General features: G+C 42.7%; 1 protein-coding gene and 1 non-coding gene across 6 annotated transcripts; one reads left to right on the top strand and one right to left on the bottom strand.

Moving 5' to 3' along the window:
* The first annotated feature begins 694 nt into the window (after positions 1–694).
* On the top strand, positions 695–24,116 carry pfkpa (phosphofructokinase, platelet a). 5 transcript variants are annotated; one of them, XM_085418169.1, is made up of 23 exons: positions 695–954; positions 3,530–3,603; positions 4,414–4,491; positions 5,595–5,784; positions 6,040–6,205; positions 6,465–6,509; positions 6,596–6,704; positions 7,352–7,447; positions 8,626–8,718; positions 10,397–10,522; positions 11,123–11,187; positions 11,437–11,506; positions 12,449–12,595; positions 13,734–13,804; positions 14,019–14,106; positions 14,829–14,981; positions 15,978–16,130; positions 17,537–17,701; positions 20,432–20,493; positions 20,744–20,855; positions 21,179–21,278; positions 23,086–23,191; positions 23,315–24,116. In XM_085418169.1, exons 1-23 carry the CDS (start codon positions 861–863, stop codon positions 23,469–23,471), a joined length of 2,520 nt encoding a protein of 839 aa, XP_085274295.1. In that variant the 5' UTR covers positions 695–860; the 3' UTR covers positions 23,472–24,116. The 5 variants fall into 5 exon arrangements, with proteins under 5 accessions (XP_085274295.1, XP_085274293.1, XP_085274292.1 ...); XM_085418167.1 differs by lacking the exon at positions 14,829–14,981; XM_085418166.1 differs by lacking the exons at positions 7,352–7,447; positions 14,829–14,981 and adding an exon at positions 6,901–6,996.
* On the bottom strand, positions 11,772–11,844 carry trnat-ugu (transfer RNA threonine (anticodon UGU)). The gene has a single exon. It is a non-coding gene; the product is annotated as a tRNA-Thr (tRNA).
* Positions 24,117–25,137: the final 1,021 nt, after the last annotated feature.

Genomic DNA, 25,137 nt, shown 5'->3' with positions numbered 1-25,137 from the left:
AGTCCCATACACATAAAGGTAGTAACAAAAATCAGTGGCTCATAAAAAACGACCTTGAACGGAAGTCATAGCTCCAGTGTAAAAGGATTTCGGCCTGAAGGAAAGCGCACAGTTTCAGTGATGCAAATGTAAATATGATATTTAAGCAGTGATCAAAACACAATAATACACTTCACAAAAGTGTCAGCCTGGGCCGTAAACGATGCATTTTACGAATAATGGCATAAGGTAGCGCATCTGTGGAAGGTTTGTTTTACCTTACACTGTTGGGCAAATACATCAGCAACAGTGAAAGAATATAGATTTAGAATACTATATAAACACAAGGATTACCAAAATGTTGATGATAGAGCAAACCAGTTACTGCAATAAAAACATCTAGGCCTAGAAATAGAAATAAAAATATTTATATTGCTATTACTACTCATAGTATTAATTTAAAAATAATAGATTTATTCGTCTTTACACTGTATGATTCAGGTGTTTCTGTGTGTAACTTTCGTAGCCTGTTGCTTCCTCCTCACTAAGGTTCACTGAAACCTCGCCGGCATCCTCTAATGATAGACCCGCCCACACATCTCTTATTAGTTTGCAAGCGAACGGATGCTGCTGGAACTATGATTTGATTGGCCCGAGCTTCTGCCAATAACTGTCCTCGCGCTCGGCCTATGCAAATCAGCGACCAGATACGGAACAGGCAGGAGAAGGAGACCAAAGCGGGCATACTGTACATAGGTAGAGGGCATAGATTGTTGCCCTTCATCATTTCAGCACAGTTCCGTACTGTCGGTGTTCTCTTTTATCGGCTTGTGCCAGGAAACACATATTTATTTATATTTATATATTGAGTTGCTGTGAAAATGGCGCAGCCGGACAGCAAGAAGATATTTTTTGAGAACCTGTCGGGAGCGGGCAAAGCCATTGCGGTGCTGACGAGCGGAGGGGATGCTCAAGGTAGAGTATCGAGTTACACTTTTTGTGGATACTTGTGTGAAGCATCGTATCAGTGAGGAAAGGCCCGCAAAGGGCGAAGATACACAGCCGTGTCATAGTGACTGCCTGTCAAGTCAGCCTGGCTTTTATTTAAAAACGCGGTGGGGCGGGGTGGTACAGTAAGGCTGTGATGTTATGTGCCATTTACACGGTTAGCCGGCATGCTAACACCGCGCACCCTGCTAAGTCGCTAACAGCATCATCCTGTCATTGATTCAGAGGCATGTGTGACATTACCCAGCGGCTCAGACAGATGCGTCAAGGTCGAGCCGCGCGGTTTGCTTTCCTCCTCACAGTTTATTATTGCATTATAACTGACGGGCTTGTGTTAGCATTTAATTAGCGCAGATTCCCAATTAATTTAGGTTGTGCAGAAGCCAGATACGCAGGAGTGCAGGGCGCTGTGTAACCATTAAAAGCTGGTTCTGGTGGATGCGTAGGCCACTAGCGCACAGGTTGGAAATTCTTACACAGCGTTTCTGTCGTGTTCAGTTTTAGCGAGACTAGAGACTTTGGATTTTTATTAGCACAGTGGAGGCCAGCGGTTGTGGGATGCCGGCATCCTGTGTACGTGATGAGCAGCATATAACTCATCTACGTCTCTTCCAGTCAACTATACGTCACAGAGGAAACCCGGGTCATGTGCTCACCGGCTCATCTCGTAATTTCGCTTAAGCACATGTACATCTACTACTGCCGTGTAACACCACATTGTAATGGCAGCCGGCTGATCCGAATGAGTTACATCATCTTATAATTAAACAACAAAAGTCGAAACTATGATTTTATTTAAAGACAGGATGTGATTATTTTTACCTGTTATGTAACTTATTATTAGGCCTACACGTGACCAGTGTAGTAGAGGAAACATAAAGAGAGAGTGAATCCATCCTGATAGCTTTCAAGCTGTAGAAAGTGAAATATGAGCAAAACATGAATAAATATGGATATTTTAAAACACTTTTTCTTCTTATTGTTTTCATGCTGCATGGAAAGTTATTAACAAACCAACTGTAAATTATAATTTGACAAAAATAGCAAGAAGCTTTGTATCTTTGTGGGGAAAAAACTTCTTTATCCTGCTTTAAAAATAGTCAGAAAGCACTTCAGCTTTTTTTGGCTTATTGATCCAGATATTCTTCCAATATTACCCTGAGAAGCCATGGTCACATCAAAGTTGTGTCCACTTTTAGCATTGGATTGTGATACAAAGGGCAGCAGCACTAACACTGCTCTACAGCATTAAAGAAGCTTCTTTATTTTCTAATGTTGTTTATGTTAAAATCTTCTGCCACCCTGTTTTAAACTTTTCAATACATAATTTAGACAAATGTTGACCTTTTCTCAGAAACCACCTGTTGTTGTTATGTAAGTGCATTTGTGAAGAATTATTAATAATGCATTATTATTAATTACACCAGGTATTCTATAGTGTAACCTCCATCCTCCAGGAGCTCAAAGAGTGAATGTGGTTATTCAGAAGCAGTGAATTGATCCACTTAATTGCAGAACAAACACGCAGCGCTGGCCCCAGAGTTAAGCAGTGAGTCTGCAGCATGCTAGCTGAGACCGTGCATCAATGTCAGAGTACATTGTGTAGCCTTGGCTGAGTGCTTTCAGTCAGTCAGCAGGAGAAAGAGTCAGTCACGCAGAAGAAGAGATGTTCTGCTTTGATAGAGACTTTGAAACCTTCAGCTGAGATATCTACGCGAACATCTTTTCATATATTCTGCCTCTGTTTTCACCACACTCTGATGTCTGATGCCCCTGTGATTGTAGTTATGTAACAAGGACAGCGTGCCATGGATTATACACTGGGTTGTATTGTTGGTCCTTTTCTAATAATTCTGGATGCTTTGCCGGCTTCATGAGCAGATCACATTGCAGAGGCCTCCTCCTAATTTGTTCCCTTCCCTCACTGCTGTGTCCTCTGCTTCCCGAGTGGGCTGAGCCTTTGTGTTGCAGAGTAACAGTACTGCTTGGGTCACAAGGAAACCCAGTCCTTTCTTCCCTTTGTTTACAACTCTTCCAGTTAGCCAAGTTCCCGTTCTCCTCCTTCCTGTGGGTAAAGCTTTACGTTTTTATCCCATCTGTGTTGAAGCTAACCCTGACGTTGACATTAAAGCCACAGAGCATGGTCTTACTGGTTAGTATTTTCACTCAGACTCACAGAACCTGTAGGAGGAGCTAGGAAAGCCTTTTGACCAAACATGGCAGGGCTTTCTGATGGGGCAAAAAAATCCACAAGTGACACACAGACACTATAAACACGCAAAGGCTGGGCTTACACACATTATCTCCCACATCCAGGACATAGAAATACTCATAAAAAAATAAATAAAGGTTTACAGCTGCACCCAGATTAAATAAATATCCATGTAGCTTAAGCCCTGGGAGAGCCATGCAAATTGGGGTTTTACAATGACTTGGTGCAGTTGAGACACATGTGTTTTCCCTCTCTATAGTTTAAAGTTTGACCTTGTAAAACAAGTTGTTTTGTGATTAAGATTTCTTCTTTTAACTCTTTCTCTTTCAGGAATGAATGGTGCTGTGCGTGCTGTGGTTCGAATGGGGTTGTACGTGGGGGCAAAGGTTTATTTCATTCATGAGGTGAGCCATAAATTTATCTTTAGGACTATAGTAGCATTTTCAAGGAAAATCACTATAAAGTATTTGGAAGACATTTAAGCCCAACTTTAATGGTTGGATTTGTGTACAGTACTAGCCAGGGGTCCGGTATCAATACAGGGATGTTTATTTTGTTTTCATGAAGCAGATGTTAAAAGAGCTTTGGGAAGAGCCATGCTCTGTCTGCTCATCCTGTGATCCCAGCACATCTGTGTACGTGTGGCTTCTGCTCACACACAGTGTGATGTTACATAACTGAGGCTTTAGATGCCTCATATGAATACCCTGCACCCAGCTAAGGTAGCACAGTATGAGGATGCACCAGTCTTATAGTTAATGATGTAAGTTTCATTGGTTTTGAATTATGTGGAAATATTTTGATTATTTCAAGTCATGATGACAATAGGATGTCGTTGCGTTGTATTTTGGGCCGTTAGCCAGAGGTTATTTGGAGTGTGTGTTTGTTTGCTTAGCTCGTGCAACACTCAGAAAGATGATTCTTTGGCCTCATAACCATGAAGCAATATTTTGAAATAAATTGCAGCAGAAATCAAATGGTCATGTATTCAAATAAATAATTAGTAAGGAAAATAAACTGAATGTATACTACTTGAGTAAATTTTATTTGCCCAGATTCCATTAAATGTAACATTTCATGTTGTACTTATGTAACAGAGTTACATGGGCAATTTATATGTTTATTACATGTAATTTATATCTAATTAAATTAGTTACAGCCACAAGTTTAGGCATAAATGTTAAATGTATATTCTTTTTTTTCTCTGTAATCAGGGATATCAGGGTATGGTGGATGGTGGGGATAACATAAAGGAAGCCACATGGGAAAGTGTGTCCAGCATGCTGCAGTTGGTGAGTAATTATCATGGTCTATAGTAGACACATGTAACATACACAGAGTGAGGTTTTTATAAGCAGGTGTTCTCTCTCCTGTGGGCTCCCGGCTTATATCGGAAACATTCGAAAGTAATAAATACTTTTGCAGTTCTTGGACTGCAGTGTGCAGTGTTTCCCACATGGAAACATTACTTGGATGGGCTGGCAGGTGTTTTAATAACTGTCCAAAAACTCATTTAGCTTTTTATTTGTGTGGAGGAACGCCTTGATGTGTGATTGATTTATGATCTTCTCACTCTGCAAGTTCATCATCTTCCAGTAAGCTAACTCTGGCCCTTCCTGTATCGTTTTTCTTCCTGGCTCTCTGACCAGGCTACTGTTGTGATGGTAATCAGCGTTATTCAGCTGCTTTCTCCAGAGAGGATCATGTCCATTTAGATGTACTCCAGTTCCACTGTTTTGAACTGCAGCTGGGGATAGTATCCTTGTGCTACTCCGGTTATCCTCTGTGAGTTTGAGGAACCATTCTAACTAGAACCTGGAGCAAGTGGAGACCCGTTTGATGTATTGCTTTGAAGTCCACCGAGGCGACTTTGGAGTATTGTCACCAGCTGCAGTTCAAGACAGTGCAGTTAGAGTTCATCTTAATAGATAAGCAGCTTATTTTACTCAAAGCACTTTGCAGAGGAACAATCTTCATATCGACGTGTTTAATAATTAATAAATAACCTAACCTCACATCAGATTTATTTCTTGAGACGTTTGCTATAAATTGGAATTATTATCCTTTTTATTATGGCGTGACTAATGCATCCACATGCCCTCTTTACCCACCATAAATAAAATATAAAAGTGTGGAAAAACACTGAAATATGTATTTATCAAAGTTAGGTTTATCTTGCAGGAAGCAATGCACAAAGGAGGAACATGTAAGTCATGTGACACAGACGATAAGGCTGTTTAGTGGTGAAACATTACAACCTCTAACATCGCAGTAGGCGGTGTGTTATCAGTAGTGCTTTTCCTGTTGAAGAACAAACGCAGGAGTTCAAACCAAAAGAATAACCATGTGATATGGGCCGGAGACACTTTTAAAACGTTCCCATTATCGTCACCAGGGAGGGACTGTTATCGGCAGCGCTCGCTGCAAAGAGTTTCGCACTCACGAGGGGCGCCTGAAGGCTGCCCACAACCTGGTGCAGCACGGCATCACCAACCTGTGTGTGATCGGTGGAGACGGCAGTCTGACGGGAGCCAACCTCTTCAAGGAGGAATGGAGCGGGCTGCTGAATGAGTTGGTGGAACAAGGTAGTGGAGGCTTTATGGCTCTGTGTTTCCTATTTCCAGTCAAGACAAAATGCAGTTTATATATTCTGAGGACGTGGTTACACTGTTGAAAACAATTCTGCACAGCATGTGGAGCTTGGAGTCATTTGGTGCCATACTGAGAAACCGTATCTCCTGCCAGTAATATCAGAGATTTGTGTTTGTAGGAACAGCTGTGACTCAGAGTGGTTACTCAGACAAAAGCCCAGTCCTGCTCTAAGCTTCTTTTCCTTTCAGGTTTGATTGAGGCCGATGCCGTCCAGAAGTACTCTGCCCTTCACATTGTGGGGATGGTCGGCTCTATCGATAACGACTTCTGTGGAACTGACATGACAATTGGCACTGACTCGGCTTTGCACAGAATCATCGAGGTGGTGGACGCAATTATGACAACTGCACAGAGGTGAGCAGTCAACATAAGCACCTTTAGCAGCTTTACGTGTGAAAGCTGCATATGTGACAAGTCAGTCGCTAGTTCAGGCTTTAATTATCAGGGTACATTTCAAATATAATAATCCTTCACTCTTACCAGCAGCTGTTTCAATCACTCGCCTTGAAGTTGAGAAAAGTTTAACGCAGGAAAAAACTATCATGGTATCTTCTACACCTGCTCTCGGGTACATCAGCGTTCCTACATCATATTTCCTCTCCTTATCTTTCAGTCACCAGAGGACATTTGTTTTGGAGGTCATGGGCAGACACTGTGGGTAAGAATAGATAAACCTTAGCAGATCCAGAACCATCAACTCTCAGTCAGAGACACAGGCCTTTATCACCTGTGTGTGTTTCCCAGCTACCTGGCCCTGGTGAGCGGCCTGGCTTGCGGGGCAGACTGGGTGCTGATCCCTGAAATGCCTCCAGAGGATGGCTGGGAGGAGAAGATGTGTCAGAAACTATCTGCGGTAACACAGTCAGACTTACTCAGTGAAGTGTAGTATTACTGGGTTGTTCTATGAGATGTAATGTTATATTTACTCTGATAACATGTTGTTCCAAACCTTTCTTTGTTTTTCTACACAGACTTTAAATCACGAAAGACTTTTGTGAGATTTTGTGTTTTTTCTGCTTTGAAAAAAATGCCAATGTTCTATGATTTAGACCCGTTCCAGGGGAACAAGGCTGAACATAATCATAGTTGCAGAGGGAGCCATTGACAGGCACGGGAAGCCTATAACCTCTAGTTTTGTCAAGGATGTGAGTACCTGAGTGTTAAGAAAGGGGAAGCCAGAAGCACGGAGACCTGACTGATGCAAGCCAGCCATCTGAGCTACACACCGCCAAAATCTTTGGTTACAGTTTTCTTACAGTATCCACATTCAGTCCCGTAATAACAAAGTGTGGACAAGCAGCAATAAAGACAGGATACACCTGATAACTAAGTGTGAACACAAGCCGTGGTGACACCAGGCTTTTATTGTGAACAAATCTGTCCTCGGCTCCCAGGCTGCCGCCGTCGTCCGGCTCCCTCCCCGTGCTTCTGAAAGCCCACGTCACAGCCACAGTCTCAGTTTTTCTGTCATGTTGTTTCTCCACCACGCCCTCCTTGTAGAACCGAGCAGGGATGAAAAGGCTGAATATCATAATTGTAGCCGAAGGGGCGATTGATCGTAACAACAAACCCATTACCACTGAATATGTTAAGAATGTAAGTACAGAGTGTACCCAGTTCCAGCTTTGACTCCCTCCTGAATGACCTCTACTACTGTACTGCTGCCCTGGTGTGGCTTTGTTGCTGTGTTTCTGGAATGCTCTGTAAAGCACACTTGCTAGATTGGTAAGAGGGCTTTCACCACACTGTACTGCCAAAGCACTGCAAGGCACCTTTTCTAAACCTCACAGCTATTATAGGTCTTATAGCATTTACTTATAGCTGCTTCACACATAGCCTTCTTTTTCCTTACAAATTGACTTTTTAACTGTAAATTGTGAATCATGATGATATTATTATATAATTATTACTAACATTTTTATTTGGAGATTCTGTTTTTATTTAAAGTAGCAGAGTAATTATTTTTGATTTCAAATTAAAAGCTCCTTTCTAACATGACTGAAAAATTAGAACGGCTTGCTTGTGCTTTGTTGTTTCCCCTTCTCTTCAGCTTCAGATCGTGTTGATGTTCAAGTTTGTGATGTGCCAGTTTGTTTACATGTGTTTTTGCATATACCTTTGTTTTGTATATATTAGTGACACAGTTATACCTTTATTAGTGTATATATAATATGCATTAGATGAATTTAGACAACAGTAAAGCAACACTTCACCCATAAATCTCATAAACATCTTTTTCTCTGGTCCTATTTATCTTGTGCTGTTTATCCATCTAGATGACTTTGCCGTCTGCCTTCTCTTCAGTCGATTTGTGGTGCTCAAAATCCATTTAAAAAGCTCAGCAGGAATGCTTATTTAAAAAAACAAACACTGAACCCCCCCAACACACACGCACATTTTTTAATTTATTTTTGTTTAACCGACTAACAGTTGTATCGTTATGTGGAAGGAAGCCTGCATGTACCTGTGAGGTTTATTTTAAATGCATGTATTTATTTAATTTTTGCTTCTCTGATCAGCACTAGGCAAACATCATCTGATTGCATTATATTCAAGAGAAAACAGACTTACCAATTGGAGCTGAGCGACTCACACCAAAGCAAATATAGGTGATAAACAGCAGCACAGGCCTGAGGAAAGTACAGACATTTGATTTTAGGGTGAACTGCCTCTTTAAGGATCCATTACCTAAATGAACAGCTGTTATTTTCATGAGAATGTTGATGATGTGATGCCAGGCCATCTGCTCAAACTTGTTTTTCTTTTCCTCGCAGCTCGTGGTCAAGTGCTTGGGTTTCGACACACGAGTGACAATTTTGGGACACGTGCAGAGAGGAGGAACCCCATCTGCCTTTGACCGTATCTTGGTAGGTCCACCCTCCTGAGTTATGAGCCAGTGCTCTGATGTTTTTTTGCTAAATGTTGAATTACTTTAGGGGCCAAAATATCAAACATTTGTTGGGTTCACGTGCTCAAAAAGCAGGATTCATTTTTCTCTGTCAAACTACTTTGCCTCTGGCCTGTTGGTTAAATAAAACTTGTTTTAAAAATAAGGAATTAAATGATGCCAGATCATTTGATGGAAATGAACTTCAACCTCCAGAAGACACCCTAAAAATCAAATTACTGCAGGCTAGTAGTTAAAAATGGTTCTCAGTAGTTTGTGTGACCCCCACAATCTCGTCAGCATTCCTGACAACGGGGCACGCTCCTCATGAGACAAAGGATGATGTCCTGGGGAATCTACTCCCAGAGCTGGACCAGAGCGCCACTGAACTCCTGGACAGTCTGAGCGTCCGTCCAAGGATTTCATCCTGATACCTAATGGCAGTCAGGGTGCAGTTGCCTAAGCTGTTGAGGTCTGTGTGTCCTCCCATGGATATGCCTCCCCAGCCCATCACTGTCCCACCAACAAACCAGTCATGCTGAACGATTTTGTGGCTTCTCCAGATCCTTTCATGTCTGTCGCATTTGCTCAGGCTGAACATGTCCTCATTTGTAAGAAGCACAGGGCAGCGGTGCCCTGCCTGTTTTAGTATTTATGGCAAATGTGAGTCGGGCTCCACGGTGCCAGGCAGTGAACACAGAGGGGAAGCCAGAGGGCATCAGGACCTCAGGCCCCCATGAAGTCTGTTTCTGTGTTTGGTCACAGACATCGACACAGGTGTTCTCCTGGAGGTCATTTTGTAGCTCTGGCAGTGCTCATCCTGTTCCTCCTCGCACAAAGGAGTAGACAGCGCTCCTGCTGATGGATTAAGGACCTTCTACGCCCCCGTCCAGCTCTCCTAGAGTAACCAAGCTTCTCCTGGGATCTCCTCCATGCTCTTGCACCTGTTCTTAATTTGATCAACACCGAAGCAGCTGAAACTGATCAGCAACCTCCTCTGCTACTTAACTGACCAGATCAGTGCCCACAACTTTAACTGACTTGATGCTTTACTCTGATTAAAAAGGATTCCTTTCATTTTTTTTCCAAGCAGTATCTTTTGCTTTTGGCCTGTCAAATAAATCATGTTTTTAAATTTATCACGTGAGGTTGTTGCAACTGACATTTTTGACTATTTTGGCAGTTTATAGGCACATTTATGTTTTTGAGCAGCATATTTATTAGTGTTTAAAGTGTTATTCCTAATTTTAAAAGCCATTATATTATCAGAAATGATTTCATTTTCACAGTTTCAATAGATGGTCTTTTGAGAATTTATAGTAAATGTATTGTTTTGAGGAGTTGTCCAAAACATTTCCTGTTCAATCCCGTGTGTGTCTGAGGAGCGCTGCCCTCAGGTTTTACGTTAAGCATATTAACAGATTTGTGGCTCTGCACACGTGCAAGTGTATCCCAGGAACCCTTCCCGTTTACTACAAAACGTCTACAGATGAAAACAAAAAAATGATGGATGTTTAAGAGGAGAATTAAAACCAATTTTAGATTTAAAGTAAATAAAACTTAAAAGAACAAAAGAAACCCTGAGCAGGGGAAGAATGTGTTGGCATAGAAACGATGAGTGAGGAAGATGCAGTTTAATCTGTGCGTCTCACATGCAGGCCAGCCGCATGGGTGTCGAGGCTGTTCTCGCGCTTCTGGAGACCACGGCCAACACGCCGGCCTGTGTGGTGTCTCTGTGTGGGAACACATCGGTGCGCGTGCCTCTGATGGAGTGTGTGCAGATGGTAAGTGCTGCTCTGTGCTGGAAACAGTCCAAGACCTTCACGTATTCAATAGGCATGCACACACACATATTTACAAAACCAGAGAAGCCGAGGACAGACAGACACAGAGTCCATAAAGACAAAGAGCTTAAGTAATGATTTCAGACAGCACAGAGTCTGGAGTGGCAATAGTGTCCACAAGAGAAGTGCATTGTTTGAGATGGAGCCACTGGTTAATCATTATCTGTTTATGATGATGTGTACCGCCATAGAAATGCACAAAAAAGCTTTGTTGTCGTTCTCGCTCCTTGTTTGGGTTTAACAGAGCTCACAGTGAAGACCTCACTGACGTTATGTAGCAGGAAATGTTAGAGGTGAAGAGCAGGTTACGTATTAGTCACCTTTTTTGCCCAAACACACGTTATTTTTTCCTCTGTCCACACTTCAGGGCAGTTTCTCCTCCATGCAGCAGTTGTGACACTTCAAAGATCACAGACCTTGCATGCAGATGTTTATTCCCAAATCGTGTAGATTAATCAAATTGAAAAGTACTTTTGTGCTGCCGTGTCTAAATGCAGATTTCAAGCAATGAAACAATCTCCTTTCTTTTTTTTGCCCCAGACTCAAGAGGTCCAGAAAGCTATGGACCAGAAACGCTTTGAGGAGGCCGTTAAGCTTCGGGGCAGGTATGACCGACAGACCTGAACTTCACTCAGTCCGGTGTTTCTAAGTGCACACAGGGAAAGTGGATCAAGGTGCTATTTTAGAACACCATCAGTCTGTTGTTTACACTCAGTGTTCAGCAGGATGAGGAAAGAGGGGAAGAATCAGGATCATGGACTTCATTTTCAAATACACCTCCCTTAGTTTTGAAGTGTTTACTGTGTATTGAAGTGTTGGAACAGATGAACTCACTGCACTTGGTTTTTCTGCAGGAGCTTTGAAAACAACCTGAAGACATACAAACTGCTGGCTCATCGTAAACCAGAATCCGAGCTGCCGACTGTAAGTGATGGTGTCAGCTTTGCTTGCTCACACTTAACACACACACAGAAATGAAAAAGGACAGAGCCCCCCCCCACAGAATACCTGTAGAGCAGGTTGTTTTTAGGGAGCCAAGTCAGCCTAAGGTTCTGCCCAACAAATAATGACTCAGTTGTGCCTTACTGCTGCTGCTATTTTAAGAGCTGTCTTTGACAAAACAAAGCCATATACTTTATTTATCTAGAGGTGGAGGCAAAAACAAATAAAAAAGTATTGTCCAGGCATCAGGCCCCAGCGAGGATCGAACTCGCGACCCCTGGTTTACAAGACCAGTGCTCTAACCACTGAGCTATGGAGCCTGCGCTGCACACCTTCTGAGGGAGTGACCTTATTACCATTGTCCTGTAGACGGGTGTGTGACATCAGGCTGAGGGCATTAGTATTCAGCAGTCATATGCGTCAGTGGTTCCCTGCTGTTCATTATAAAAAGATGAAAAGTGCACATAATAAGAACAAGTATTGACTTCTAACCATGTTGTTCTTATTTACTCTGAAGCCTTAAGGTTTAGTGAGCGTGGGCTTCATATGCGGCCCGGGTGGCCACTGTTGCTGTGCAGTGATATTAGATCACACCTGGCTCCCCTCTGAGGGTTGGACTTGATCATCCCTGCCAGGAGCTGCAGCTCCATAGGAGGTAGCTTACACTGAAAATCAGCGAAGTGTAGAGGCAGCCTGACAGACTCCATGCTGTGGACCTTGCCTTAGGGTCTGACTCCACCCTCTGCCTCTGTGATAATGACCACTGTAGGCTCAGCATGTGGCTGAGAGTACCCCAGAAAGCATTTATTGATTTCTTCTGTAGAGCGTGATCATCCATGTTCAAAAACACACTTTATCATTTGGTGGGATTATTCCAGAGCCAGAATGTATGATAACCTGTTGCTGTGCATTTTATATCTTCAGAGCAACTTCAATGTGGCAGTGCTGAATGTCGGGGCCCCTGCAGCGGGCATGAATGCTGCTGTCCGTTCAGCTGTAAGGGTGGGCATCTCTGAGGGGCACAAGATGTTTGCCGTCAGTGATGGCTTTGAGGGATTCTACAAAGGACAGGTGAGACTTGTAGCACTGCTGCTGCACTACTGCATGTCATTATAATCGGCCTGAAACTAATGAGATTTCATGTTATTTAAATGCATTCATAATTTCCAAGCTTAATAAAAATCTTCTGTGTGTGTGACTCCAATTTTTTAATCAATATCTCAGAGAGAATTGGCTTAGCTTGATGAGAGTCAGACAGTGCACAGTCACACTAAAGCATAATCAGGGAAACCCGGGGGATAATCTGTCCAGATTAATGTAAACCAATTTCCTCACGCTCACTCTCCCTGCTCTGCTCGGCTCAGTCGAAACGATGCAGTACCACAACTATCCAGTGGGGGGAAACAGACTGTTCTCCCTGGGCTGAGAAACACAGCTCTGTACTGATAAGTCAAAGACTTTCTCACATTACCTATCACCACAATATCACGAGATTTATGAATACAGGGTAAAAGCAAGCAGCACCTGTGTGACTTTTAACAATGAAAACTTGTACTGATATGTAATCTGAGGTGATACCGTTTCTTTGTTGCATGACTGGTATAACTAGTTTCTGTCCTCTAGCCTCCTTTGACGAAACCGCTCAGAGTGTGGGGTCGGCTCAGTGAACAGCACTTAAGAAACAATCGGATCATTTATCTCTATCAGAATGTCTCCACTGTCACTGCTTAGTTAAACATCCTCTGTGAGACCTGGATTCAGACTGTGCCTACTGACCCCAAGAAGATTAGAGCAGAGGGAATAATGGATTTCTGTTATTCAGGACTCAAGCACTCTCTGCTACACGCTTTGTTAGTTTCCGCTGCTACATGAAAGAGATTGTCCAGCAAATTAACTCTGGTGTTTGCTATGTCTGCCCTGAGAACCAGGAGGATAGGACAGAAAATACACAACTGTGAGAGAGATGCAAACTTAAGAAAATAAATTGGGGAGAAAACAGCTTCCACACTGGGACTCATTAGTCTCTGTGCAACTCTTAACACAACAAAGAAAGAAAAGCACCAGCTTTTGGAGCTTTTCAGCTCGTTGCAGGTTAGAAGAGCACTAAATTAGAACATTTAAAACAAAACAAAATAAATAAAAGCATCCTGTGAACAGCTCCACTCATCAGTAATAGCTAACGTATATGTCTCATCCATCTACCCTTCAGATTAAGGAGGTGAAATGGGGTGATGTTGGAGGTTGGACGGGACAGGGTGGCTCCCTGTTGGGGACAAAAAGGTAAAGAGTCTTCAGTTTTTCTTATAAAATAATGATTAAATTGAGATATCTACAAAGGTGATGGAATCTGTATCAGCACTGTACCAGTGTATCCAGAGAATTTCCTCATAGACGGCTTTAAGAAACTAAATTCCCAGCCATACACTTTGTATTTCAATGATTTTGTATATTTGCATAATGTTTTTTTTCATAATACTCATTTTGTAATCCTCAGAACACTTCCTGCAAAACACGTGGAGAAAATTGCTGAGCAAATGCGAAAGCACAATATAAATGCTTTGCTGATTATCGGTGGATTCGAGGTAAGTTTCACACTCAGTTTTTGTCTCTGCTCGTTTTGCTTTTAACTTGTTGAGTCTGTCAGTAGATGCTTCTCATCTTTAAGTCTGTGTACAAGCTTAAAAGCTTTTAAATTATGAATATTTATGACATGTTACAATAAACAGTATAATGTTTCCATCAGCCTTATCCCGCTTCATTTCAGCACACCTCTGTATGGTTCCATGCATAGCTGTGTACAAAACTATGCTTTAAATTCAATTCTCTGCCTAAAAGCAGAGCTGCAGAACTGCAACATTGGAAGCTAATATTTAGCATTACATGTTAAATGGTATATGATATATATGTATAGCTATATAGTGAGAAAGAAGACTCCTTAACATGATGTTTTTGGATTATTTAACTGAAGTTGACTCGATTTGATCTGATTTGGAAACAGAGAACACCTGCTTTTCTTCAGCCATTTCACGCACTCCTGTATAGATGCTCACCAGCTTTACTTTTCCTTTGATGAATGCAAGTAAATGAGTTATCCTGTGTATGATGTACGTGTGTGTGTTTTTTGAGGGTGAATGTGGAGTGGTACCTGTCTGTTTCGCTGCTGTCCGTTGTGATAGACCTGGCTCCTCCCCTTGGCACCCTCCACTTATGTCTTACCCTTTCCTTTGTGGCAAGTAGCACCTCTCTTCCAGACCAACCTTCCAAACCCCTCGCAGACACTAAAGCACTTGGCTCTGCCCTGCAGGCCTTCCTGTCACTGCTGGAATTGTTAACGGCTCGTGGGAAATATGACGAGTTCTGTGTGCCCATGGTCATGGTCCCAGCCACTGTCTCCAACAATGTGCCGGGCTCTGACCTCAGCATTGGCGCTGACACGGCTCTGAACGCCATCACTACTGTAAGTGATGGGGCCTGCCAACAGGAATAGACAGACATGACACAGACACACAAACACATCCGCTCACTTTACAAGCCAGCCAGCTGTGTTTCAACAAGGGGGAAAAACCCACAGTGTTGTGTTTTACCAGTCACCAGCCTGTCAGGGGATCATTCGGAAGAAATCCTTGTAACGGTGGCATCTGTCAGCCACACGTGGCACAAAAAGCCTCCCTAAAAACTAGAAATTCAGACAGACAAAGTGAGTCATGTCAGCACCGTGAGGCGTGACTGGTAAACGTAAAGCTCCCTTCAGGTAAGTGAGTGAGTGTCAACATGGAGGCATGCTGTGAGGTGCACACGTGTTGTGGCCGCCATGTTTTGCTCTGCTTGCCCTTCTCCCTGTCTGTGTGTTTGTGATAGTGTCCTCTGACACGTCATGACGAGTGGCTGGCTGCATGCAGGTTTTGACGTCTACATATCGCCAGAACACAAGCTTAACAGCCTGTAGTTCAGGTAACGTGTGCTGTTTCAAACTGGAATCGCAGCTTGGCCATCTTCATGTCCTCCTGCTGTGTATGCAGACTCGACTGGCCCTGCTTGTCCTGCTGAATATAAGCAGATCTGGCTGTCATGTGGTTGTTATATGCCGCGTCACCGTGGAGCAGATTCTGAGGCCAACAAGCACACATCTCTCTGTCCTGTCTCTTCATCTGTTCTTTGTCTGTCCCTGTTTATCATCCTTCCCTCTGCTTTCTCTCTCTGCACATCAACTTCCTGTTCTGATTACACGTTCCCCTCTCTGCTCTGCCACTCTTTCTGTTCTTATTTTCTTTTCTCCACCACTCTGTTCACAATCCCATCCTCCCGTCCTTTCTGCCAAAGGGAAGCCATAGCCGCTATCACACGGAACATGCCGGAATGGCGGGATACTCTCTTGCAAACTGAGAGAGATTCACCCCTCTCTCTCTATAAGTGACCGGTCGTCTAACGCGTTTTCTGTATACTGCTGCTTCAGGCGTTTGAGAGTCTGCTGCAGCTGTATGAGGCTCGCGCCAGCTATGAGGAGTTTTGCATCCCGATGTGTATGCTGCCTGCCACCATAAGTAACAATGTACCCGGCACCGATCTAAGTATCGGGGCAGACACGGCCCTCAATGCCATTGTGGAGGTAAGGCAGTCAAACCGCCGCCAGCAGAGCTTTGAGCGCTTTGTTCAAGATGCTTGTGCAAAGACACTGAACGTGAGGCATGATATGAAAGTGCAAGAGAGAAAACTGTGGTCCAGTGCTAATACTCAGCAAACTGTCCGCTTACAGAAGGTGCTACACTATTTTCTCTGGATTTAGGTTACAGTAATGGCAACAAAAGTCAATGAATTAAACTTAGCCCGAACACTAACTCAAACATAAACTGTGCATTCATGTGCTGCTGCGAAAAATTGGAAAAAAGTGTTTTCCTACTGATCCCCCTCACATCATCAAAACAACTGAGAAAGATGGAAAAGTTTGGTGCACAACTTTCTCAGTTCTTTTAAATCATACACAAAAGCATGAAGTAAAATTGTGCACATTTAAGTACATCAGTGTTGTTTTCTAACATTAAATATATGATATGCTGAAGCACTTTGAGGGCTCCAGGATAGTGATTTACAAAATTGTTAGCTTGTGTCCATGCAGAGAAACAGATTTGTTACAAATGTTACTTCTTAGAGCTAACCCTGTTAAAAGCTAAAGTAACAGTTTATTTATTGGATGGCCTGTATTTATATAGCGCTTTACTAGTCCCTAAAGACCTCAAAGCGCTTTACACATCCAGTCATCCACCCATTGGTGATGGCAAGCTACATTGTAGCCACAGCCACCCTGGGGCGCACTGATAGAGGCAAGGCTGCTGGACACCGGGCCCTCTGACCACCACCAGTAGGCAATGGGTGAAGTGTCTTGCCCAAGGACACAACGACCAAGACTGTCCAAGCCGGGGCTCGAACCGGCAGCCTTCCGATTACAAGGCAAACTCCCAACTCATAAGCCACGATCGCCCTGTGCTGTTTCAACACATTCTCATTTAAAAGCACAAGGATACACTATAGCACGATTTCCCATTTTTGGGAGACGGGCTCTCTGCAGAGCACGTGAATTCACAGTAACACATATTTTTATATTTTTACCACTGCTGCAACTTCTAAACTGACGCTAGATTATCTCATATTTAGCTGATTGTCAGCACTGGGCTATCAAAATAAAAATCTAGCACAGGAAGAAAAATGTTTCCACATAGAATTTAACCAAGTGTTTGCATATGAATTCTGAATTTAATGTTACCATCTGACGTGTTCTGTCGTCTTTCGCAGGATCCAGTCTGTCTGGTGAAAGCAGCATTTAGATGAATCTGTTGTTGAAATGTAGCTATTCGCTAAATAAGCATGCTGTTGTTCTACTGTGTGGAAAGTCTTAAGTTAACACTAATCTTTATGTTTACCTTGATGGGCAAATATGAGCTCAGGGTTACAGAGGTTAGCTTTGACACATTAGTGCTGAATGTGTACTGACTTTGTGAGCTCATGTGCGTGTGTCAGACCTGTGACCGCATCAAGCAATCAGCCAGTGGGACCAAGAGACGTGTGTTCATTATTGAGACTATGGGAGGCTACTGTGGCTATCTGGCCACGGTGGGGGGCCTGGCTTCAGGGGCCGATGCTGCTTACATCTACGAGGAGCCGTTTGACATCAAAGAACTGCAGGTATGACGCAACCACAGAACCAGTATGCATTCATTATTTAAAGTAGACCTGTGATGGTCATTTCAGCACCAGCTTTTTATTCTTGGACTGAAGTAGCTTTGCATGAGTCACAGTTCCAAAATAAACAAACAAACAGTTTTGGCTCCTCTCTCTCCAAGGACATTCTCCCTTTATTACAGTTATTTTCGTATTGTCCAATGAACAACAAACAGTGTTATATAAATGCTCAGAAATAAACACTGAAGTAAGCAAGCAAATAAAACATTCTAACAAAACAAACAGCAGCAAAAAGAAAACTATCCTGTATGTAGAGCTGGGCGATAGAACGATAACGATATGTATCGCGATATAACTTTTACTCGATAGAGAAATTAAGCTATCGCGATAGACCTCGTCGCTCTTGTCCTCAAAAAAAAAAAAAAGTCAGCCAATCCAAATTAAGTAATGCAGAGCCGAACCAATCACAGCCGCAGCGTCACGTCGCGTGACTTGTTACGTACAGCACAAGTGCCAAGCCGCACGTGTGTTTGTTTGGGAAGCAGCCAGCGGGTAATGGAGGAAATGAGTGTGCCGACTAGAAAAATCAACCGAGCGTGACCGAAGAGAAAACAGATGATGGTTCCAATGGCGGAGAGATTGTCGAACGGAAGAGCCATAGAAGTTCCGTAGTGTGAAGGTATTTCGGCTATTTCAAGTCTGACAAAAAACAGAGTAGCGTGCACTGTAAATTGTGCCGAAAGCAAGTCTGGAAATACAATAAACTGGTGCATGCGCTACGTCCACACGTACCCGGGTATTTTTGAAAACGCAGATTTTTCTATGCGTTTGCACCTTTCGTCCACACGTAAACGGCGTTTTTGGTCACTGAAAACGAAGATTTTTAAAAACTCAGTTTTTGCATTTACGTGTGGACTAGAAAAACGGAGAAAACGCAGCGTCAAAGGTGTGCACATTTTTTGACGTCACACTGTGCGCCACGTTGTTTCGGTGAAATGAATTTCTACAATACTGTTACTGTTAATTCTACTCTCTGCAGTGTTTAAATGCTTACATATACACACAGTTACTGTCCGTCCACACATACGACTCTGTTCTGCTTCTATGCCCCAGCTTTGTTTACTTTTTCCCACCGAGGCTTCTAGACTTCTGATTGGCCAATATTTCTGCACGGTTAGGAATCTAGCGCCACCTGCTGCTTTGGCATGTTCATAGCAGCGTTTTCCTTCATGTGTGGACGGGATTATTTTTTAAAACGAAAACGGAAAATCTCCGTTTTCAAAAATACCCGTGTACGTGTGGACGTAGCCTCAGTCTCTGACTGGAAGCGCTAATTCGTCATTCGGCTTTTGTCAGACTAAAGTAACTGTTAAAACTGTTTGAAAAGCTAAGCTATACAACAAGGAGAGATCGAGAATTTCCTTTTAGTTCTCAGTTTATTTGATATTGACAAAAGTTAGTCAGTTTTGTCTGTTCTTCTGTAAAACAAGCTAAGATTTATTTTTAGAATTAATATTTTGTTTCTAAGTGGAATTGACAATTTAGTCTGTTTTGTTTGTTCTATTTTGAAACTTAAACGCTTTAGCGGCTGCCTTTTGTGTAGTTTGCAATATTTGCCTTTATTTATCTGAAAAAGTCTCATGTTCCTTAAGTACATCTACCCTGTTGAACTTATTATGGAAAATGAATATTTAAATAAAAACAAGCTGCTGATTATTTCACATTTTACTTGTGAGCAACGGCACATTTAAATCTTACAAATATAGTTATTTGGCTTATATCGTGATAGATATCGTTATCGCCTGAAATGAAAAAAACATATCGTGATATGAAAAAATCTCATATCGCCCAGCTCTACCTGTATGAAAACAAAAACATTCAATAATAACTTTAATAATGATGGAATCTGTTATATTTATAGTGTATATACACTTAATGCCCACTTTTGTAGGTACACCAGTTTAAATTCCTTTTAATCCAAATATCTAATCAGCCAGTCACATGACAATTACTCACTGCATCTGGCATGCAGACACTGCTGATCTACTGGGATTTGAACCCACAACCATCTCTAGGATTTACAGAGATCGATCAAAGAATAAGAAAGCATCCAGACAAACTGCAGTCCTCTTGGTGAAAGGGCCTCGTTGATGCCAGACGTCTGAGGTGAATAGTCAGACAGCTCTGAGCTAATAGGAAGACAGCAGTGACTCAAATAACCACTCGTTACCACCGTGGTTTACAGAAGAACACCTCTGAATGCACAACAAGTCAAACTACAGCAGCAGGGGACCACAGCAGGGTCCACTCCTGTCAGCTTACAACTGCAAGCTGAAGCAACAGTTAATGTTGCCTGGGCTGTCGAGCCTATTTCTGCTGCAGCTTTGGGACTGCAGGGTGAGAATTTGACATAAACGGCATAAAAGCATGGCTCCATTCTGCCATGCATTAACTGCTGGTGGTGTAATGGTGTCGGGGGATTTTCTTGGAAAACTTTAGGCCCCTTAGTACCAGCACTGAAGGCAAAAGAGGTGTACCTAAAATAGTGGCCATTAGTGTATATGGCAGTAAATAAGGTAAAGCAACATAGGTCCCCTTTAAGTTTCAGGCTCAGTTCTTTACATGTCATTCCTGGTTTTATCCACTAGATGTCACCCTACTCTAGTTCTAAGGCAGACCTTACAGAGCCACCTATGTGTTAACATCAGCCACATGCACTACTTTGTCCCACAGGCCAATGTTGAACATCTGACAGAGAAAATGAAGACGAGCATTCAGAGAGGTCTGGTCCTCAGGTAAGAAAATGACAGTCACCTTAAATTTCCAGCCAGCATCTCTTTGTAATGAGCTGCAGTGTAAACATGCATTTCCATCCCTCGGTGTTTGAAGCTCCTTGTATAGTAAACAAATGTTGTGGTGAAGCCGACAGTTTTGACAGTGCTGACATTTTACGATCCGGCTCCCACTGATGACGTCCAGCTAGCGTGAGCGTCAACTCACATCGTGAGTGTGCCTCTGCTAACACTTTCACTGTGTGTCTGTCAGGAATGAGAACTGCAATGAGAACTACACAACAGACTTCATCTATCAGCTGTACTCTGAAGAAGGCAGGGGGGTGTTTGACTGCAGGAAGAATGTGCTGGGACACATGCAGCAGGTGGGCTGATTTCCCATTGTATAAATAATCAGTGGTAATGTCTCCTCCAGAGTACAGAAGTGCCAATTTTCCATATTTGTATCATGAATATGCATGTTCTCAGTTTACATGGCTGGTCTTTGTTGTATTTTGGATTTGTGTATCTTGAGATTAGCACATAAAAAAACTGGAACACACAAAACTTTGATGATCTCTGAGGAAAATCTAGTTTGTAATGAAAAGATAGCACAGCTAGCAAACCACATCAGCAAACATGTGTTCAATTAAGAAGAAAGGGGGGAAAGATCTGGTGGATGAGTGAAAACTCTTAATTTTTTTCAAAGGGAGGAGCGCCGTCTCCATTTGACCGGAACTTTGGGACCAAGATCTCAGCCAAGGCCATGCAGTGGGTCTCCAAAAAGCTGGTTGAGACGTTCAGACAAGGTAAGGTTAATGTTCCCTGCAGCCTGTAATTAGACCCGCGGTAGCCGATCCTCCCTCCCTGCAGAGGCGTGGCCATTGTGAAGCAGATCTGTCATGGAGTCACTCTGTCTGACATTTTGATGTATGTTTATCCTCACAAAGAAAATGAATTATTGATCATTTACACTCATCAATGTAGCATTTTAATGAGGACCGACACGCTTCCTCATCTGATACGACACAACCGACCTGTACACTGTTTGTGTAATAAGGCCGCCATTAAAGTTAAAACTCCTCTTTTTGTTTTGTTTTTTTGTGTCCATTTCTCTTACACTCGGATGACATAAGATGAAGGTAAATCCTCTTCTTCATGCTGGCTCCATGACCATCTACATATTTAGCTCCTATCTTGTGTTTTCATTTTAGCACCATACTCCCAGTGTGTGTGTGTGTGTTTCTGTGTGTGTCATTTTCACTGTTCTGTTACACACATGTAGGATGCAATCTGCCCATGCCTTCCAAATTTACCGGCAGCCACCATGCAGTGCTGTTTCCAGGTCCTTTCTGAAATGGAAATGTGCAAGCATGGGCTGTGTGAGCGACACGCACATTTCTTTTTCCTGCTTTTCCCACATTTTCTTGGTAGTGTGCGGTGCTTTATCTCAATTCAGCTGCTTTTGTTCATGGCTTCCATATCAACACCTCTTTGTGCTTCAGTTTTCTCATCCTCTTAAACCACACTGCAGCTGTTTCATTTATGATGATGTTTCAGATAGCCACTAGCTGGTAGAAAGAAATCACTGTGAACCACCCCCACCTCCCCAGATACCTCTCAATGTGAAAGCCACTGGGAATTTAGCCAAAAATCATAACAATTACAAATGGTATCAAAGTTGAGAGTTTAGGTGAGTCCTTGGCCTTTTTGATGAGACAACAAAGTCCAAAAACATTAAAAACTGAGCTCAGTCACTGGGATTACACTTTAACAAAAAAAGGACTGTAATTAAAAAACAGAAATTATTTGTGAATTGAAAAGTTCAAAAGTTCTGATTTTTTTTTACCGTATACAAAATAGAGACTTAAAAAAGAAATTTGACTACTGATAATACAGAAGAAGTTTCCCTTCTTTTCTTTTTTTCTTACTGTGGCGTACAAGCCACAGTAACAGGCCTGTAAAACTGATTAAAATACAGTTAAAGGTGCAAAATGCACGCCCTTCTTTGAAAGCTATCAAGCAGGTCAGGATGGACCCTTTGGTTGTCTGGTTCTGGCCATCGGGTCGTATGTTTGCTGATCCATGTGCTGCTGTGATTGATCTTCTTAAAGCTACCGAACACAGAGAGAGGCAGGGTGGGGTGCTGCTGCCATCTGCTGGTAAGGCAGCTGTGGCTGTTGGTGGTTGGCTACATAGACGCAGCTTCAACTCTACAGTTAACTCGCTTTATACATTAACAAAATATTAATAATGAAACGACTAGTTTTTCTGGTGCCAACTAACAAAATCACCGACTTTAAGAAGGGAAGCAGTTATCCTTTGCTGCTGATGTGAGGGTAACCCTGATCACCAGTGTAGTCCACTGTTTCTCCTACAAAAACAATGACACTAGTCATTTTCACCAGTGGGCTTTTAAATCACTGACACACAGAGGTGTAGGAAGTTAAATCTAGCGATCAAAAACTTCCAAAATAACGGCACTGCATAGACCCACAGCTGGAACGCTGTTGTAGGTTTGGGTTTCCAGTGGCTTTAATTCCACCCTAATGCATGTTTGTAAGATCAGGGACTTCCTGTGTTTGCACCTTTGATTGATTCAGTGTTTGTGTGCAGGCCGAGTGTTTGCTAACACCGAGGACTCCTGCTGTCTGCTGGGAATGCGCCGCAGGACTCTGGTCTTCCAGCCTGTGGTCCAACTCAAGGATGAGACTGACTTTGTGTATGTATCACAGTAGCTCGCTGGCACACAGGGAGATTAGTCCAGAAGAGAACTCGGGAGTCCAAAATGAGAAAGAAATGCCGAAATAAACGCTGACACTGACGTTTCTTCATCTGTGTGCAGTCACAGGATCCCCAAGGAGCAGTGGTGGCTGAAGCTGCGTCCTTTGATGAAGATCTTGGCTAAGTACAAGACGAGCTACGACGTCTCCGACTCCGGACAGCTCGAGCACGTCGTACACAATCGACCAAAAGACTCGGACGCTTCGGTGGCCATGTGAAGGCCCGCGCTGTATGACGGTCTGAGTTCAGTCTTTGTGTATGATGGAAATTTTGTGAGGTGTCAGTCTTTGTGTTGTAAATGAGCTCCTGTTACAACATGAACACTTTTTTTTCTGGCCACATGCTGTGTTCATGGTCTGTTACTGTCATTCCTTTTAGTGGCGCTCCTCTCAGTTTTGTTTTAAAAAAACTCACCAACTGTAGTCTAGCCTCTCTCCTCTTCTTATCAAATGCACACACACACAGCTGTCCTGCCATGCATCTGTGTGTCCTCGTCGCCCTGGATCTTTTTAGTGTTTTTAAATTGCACTTTCTGTGTCTTGAGTTGCTTCGACATTCTCTGACTGCAGAGCTGCAGAGTAGGCACTTTATCTGCAGCACAAACCAGTGCGTATCTTCTTAGAACGAGTGTGAGGTTAAGCATATTTATATGAGACTGATGCAATATAGTTTTGCTGCAAGCCAAGAGAACTCCATTCTGTGCTTTAACAAGGAAACTAATATTTATCTTTTAAAAATTATTTTTGCTTGTAAATGTGGATATATTAAAAATGTAGGCACTGCTGTACTGAGTAGCTGTCTGTTATATTGCACTAACAGAGTTAGATGTATATGAGACCCACAGAATAAAATCATACTTGAGATGTGCCTGAGTCACGATTGTCACTTTCCATCAAACGATGTCCTTTTATTTCATCTGGGATTATTACAGTTCTTCCAGTCATTTAATTGACATTTTTGGGGTTTAACTAGAGCTTGTATAATCAAAATCGCTTTCAGTTGACTGACTCTTGGTGAAGCCTGAAGATTAGTGAAGCCAGTTAGCAGGCTCGTGGCCCCGAGTGTCAGATTAATGAGCCATTCATTAGCTGTGTAAATATTTGTTGTTGCAAAGTTAACCTAATGACAAACTACTTATCCAATTCATGGTCATGGAGGGGCTGAAGGGTGAGAGGCAGGACACACCCTGGACAGGACACCAGTGTGTTGAGCTAACACAGAGACACACGGCCACATTAAGCCTTTATGTCCAATTTAGATAAGCAGTTCCCCTCACCCCACTACCTGCATGTGTTTGGACTGTGAGAGGAAGCCAGAGCACCTGGACAGAAAGGCCCCAGGACCTCCTTCCTGTGAGGCAATAGTGTCGACTGTATTAACTAACTAAATTAACACCATGTCTGCATCCACTTCTCAGTCACCCAGTCGCCTTAACGCCCATTCACATCTTGGGTCATTTGACCTCAGGAAATCACATGATAGGGTGGGGCTAGGTTTCACTATGGGCTCACCCGAAACCTTGGCTGATTGTGACCTACACCCGTTTTCACACCCTGGCGTGTGTGATTAGGTAGAGGATCAATAGGGGGTCCATGTCCCTCTCGGGGGACACTCCCACAGGGTTTAAATCTGGGACTCTCCACCATTTGACCCCAGAACTGAAGAAGCTTCTTGGATGAAGGTGAAACGTCTTCAAGCAACTCAAAGAAGTCCAGACGCTTTTCTTTCCAAGCTCCTTAGACTAAATTACACAAAATAAACAAACAATACATAATAAAATCAGCACAAATAGAAAAACAAGATAAAAAAGAGGCAAACTGTAAAGAGAAGCAAAATGTTCAAACACAATAAAGGATGCAAAGTAACAACAAACTACAAAGAAAT

Source organism: Rhamphochromis longiceps, linkage group LG9, assembly GCF_057381845.1.
Source record: "Rhamphochromis longiceps isolate RC_006_pf linkage group LG9, R_longiceps_female_GT1.1, whole genome shotgun sequence".
Classification (NCBI taxonomy): Eukaryota; Metazoa; Chordata; class Actinopteri; order Cichliformes; family Cichlidae; genus Rhamphochromis; species Rhamphochromis longiceps.
Note: the sequence above shows the minus strand (reverse complement) of the source record. Positions and strands in the feature narration are given on the sequence as shown.

Bases quoted from the DNA above. Each gene is read 5' to 3' on its own strand.
- pfkpa (XM_085418169.1), top strand. From the start codon at position 861: ATGGCGCAGCCGGACAGCAAGAAGATATTTTTTGAGAACCTGTCGGGA. The intron at 6,705-7,351 runs GTAACACAGTCA...CCCTCCTTGTAG, and splicing joins TGTGTCAGAAACTATCTGCG to AACCGAGCAGGGATGAAAAG. The intron at 13,805-14,018 runs GTAAAGAGTCTT...TGTAATCCTCAG, and splicing joins TCCCTGTTGGGGACAAAAAG to AACACTTCCTGCAAAACACG.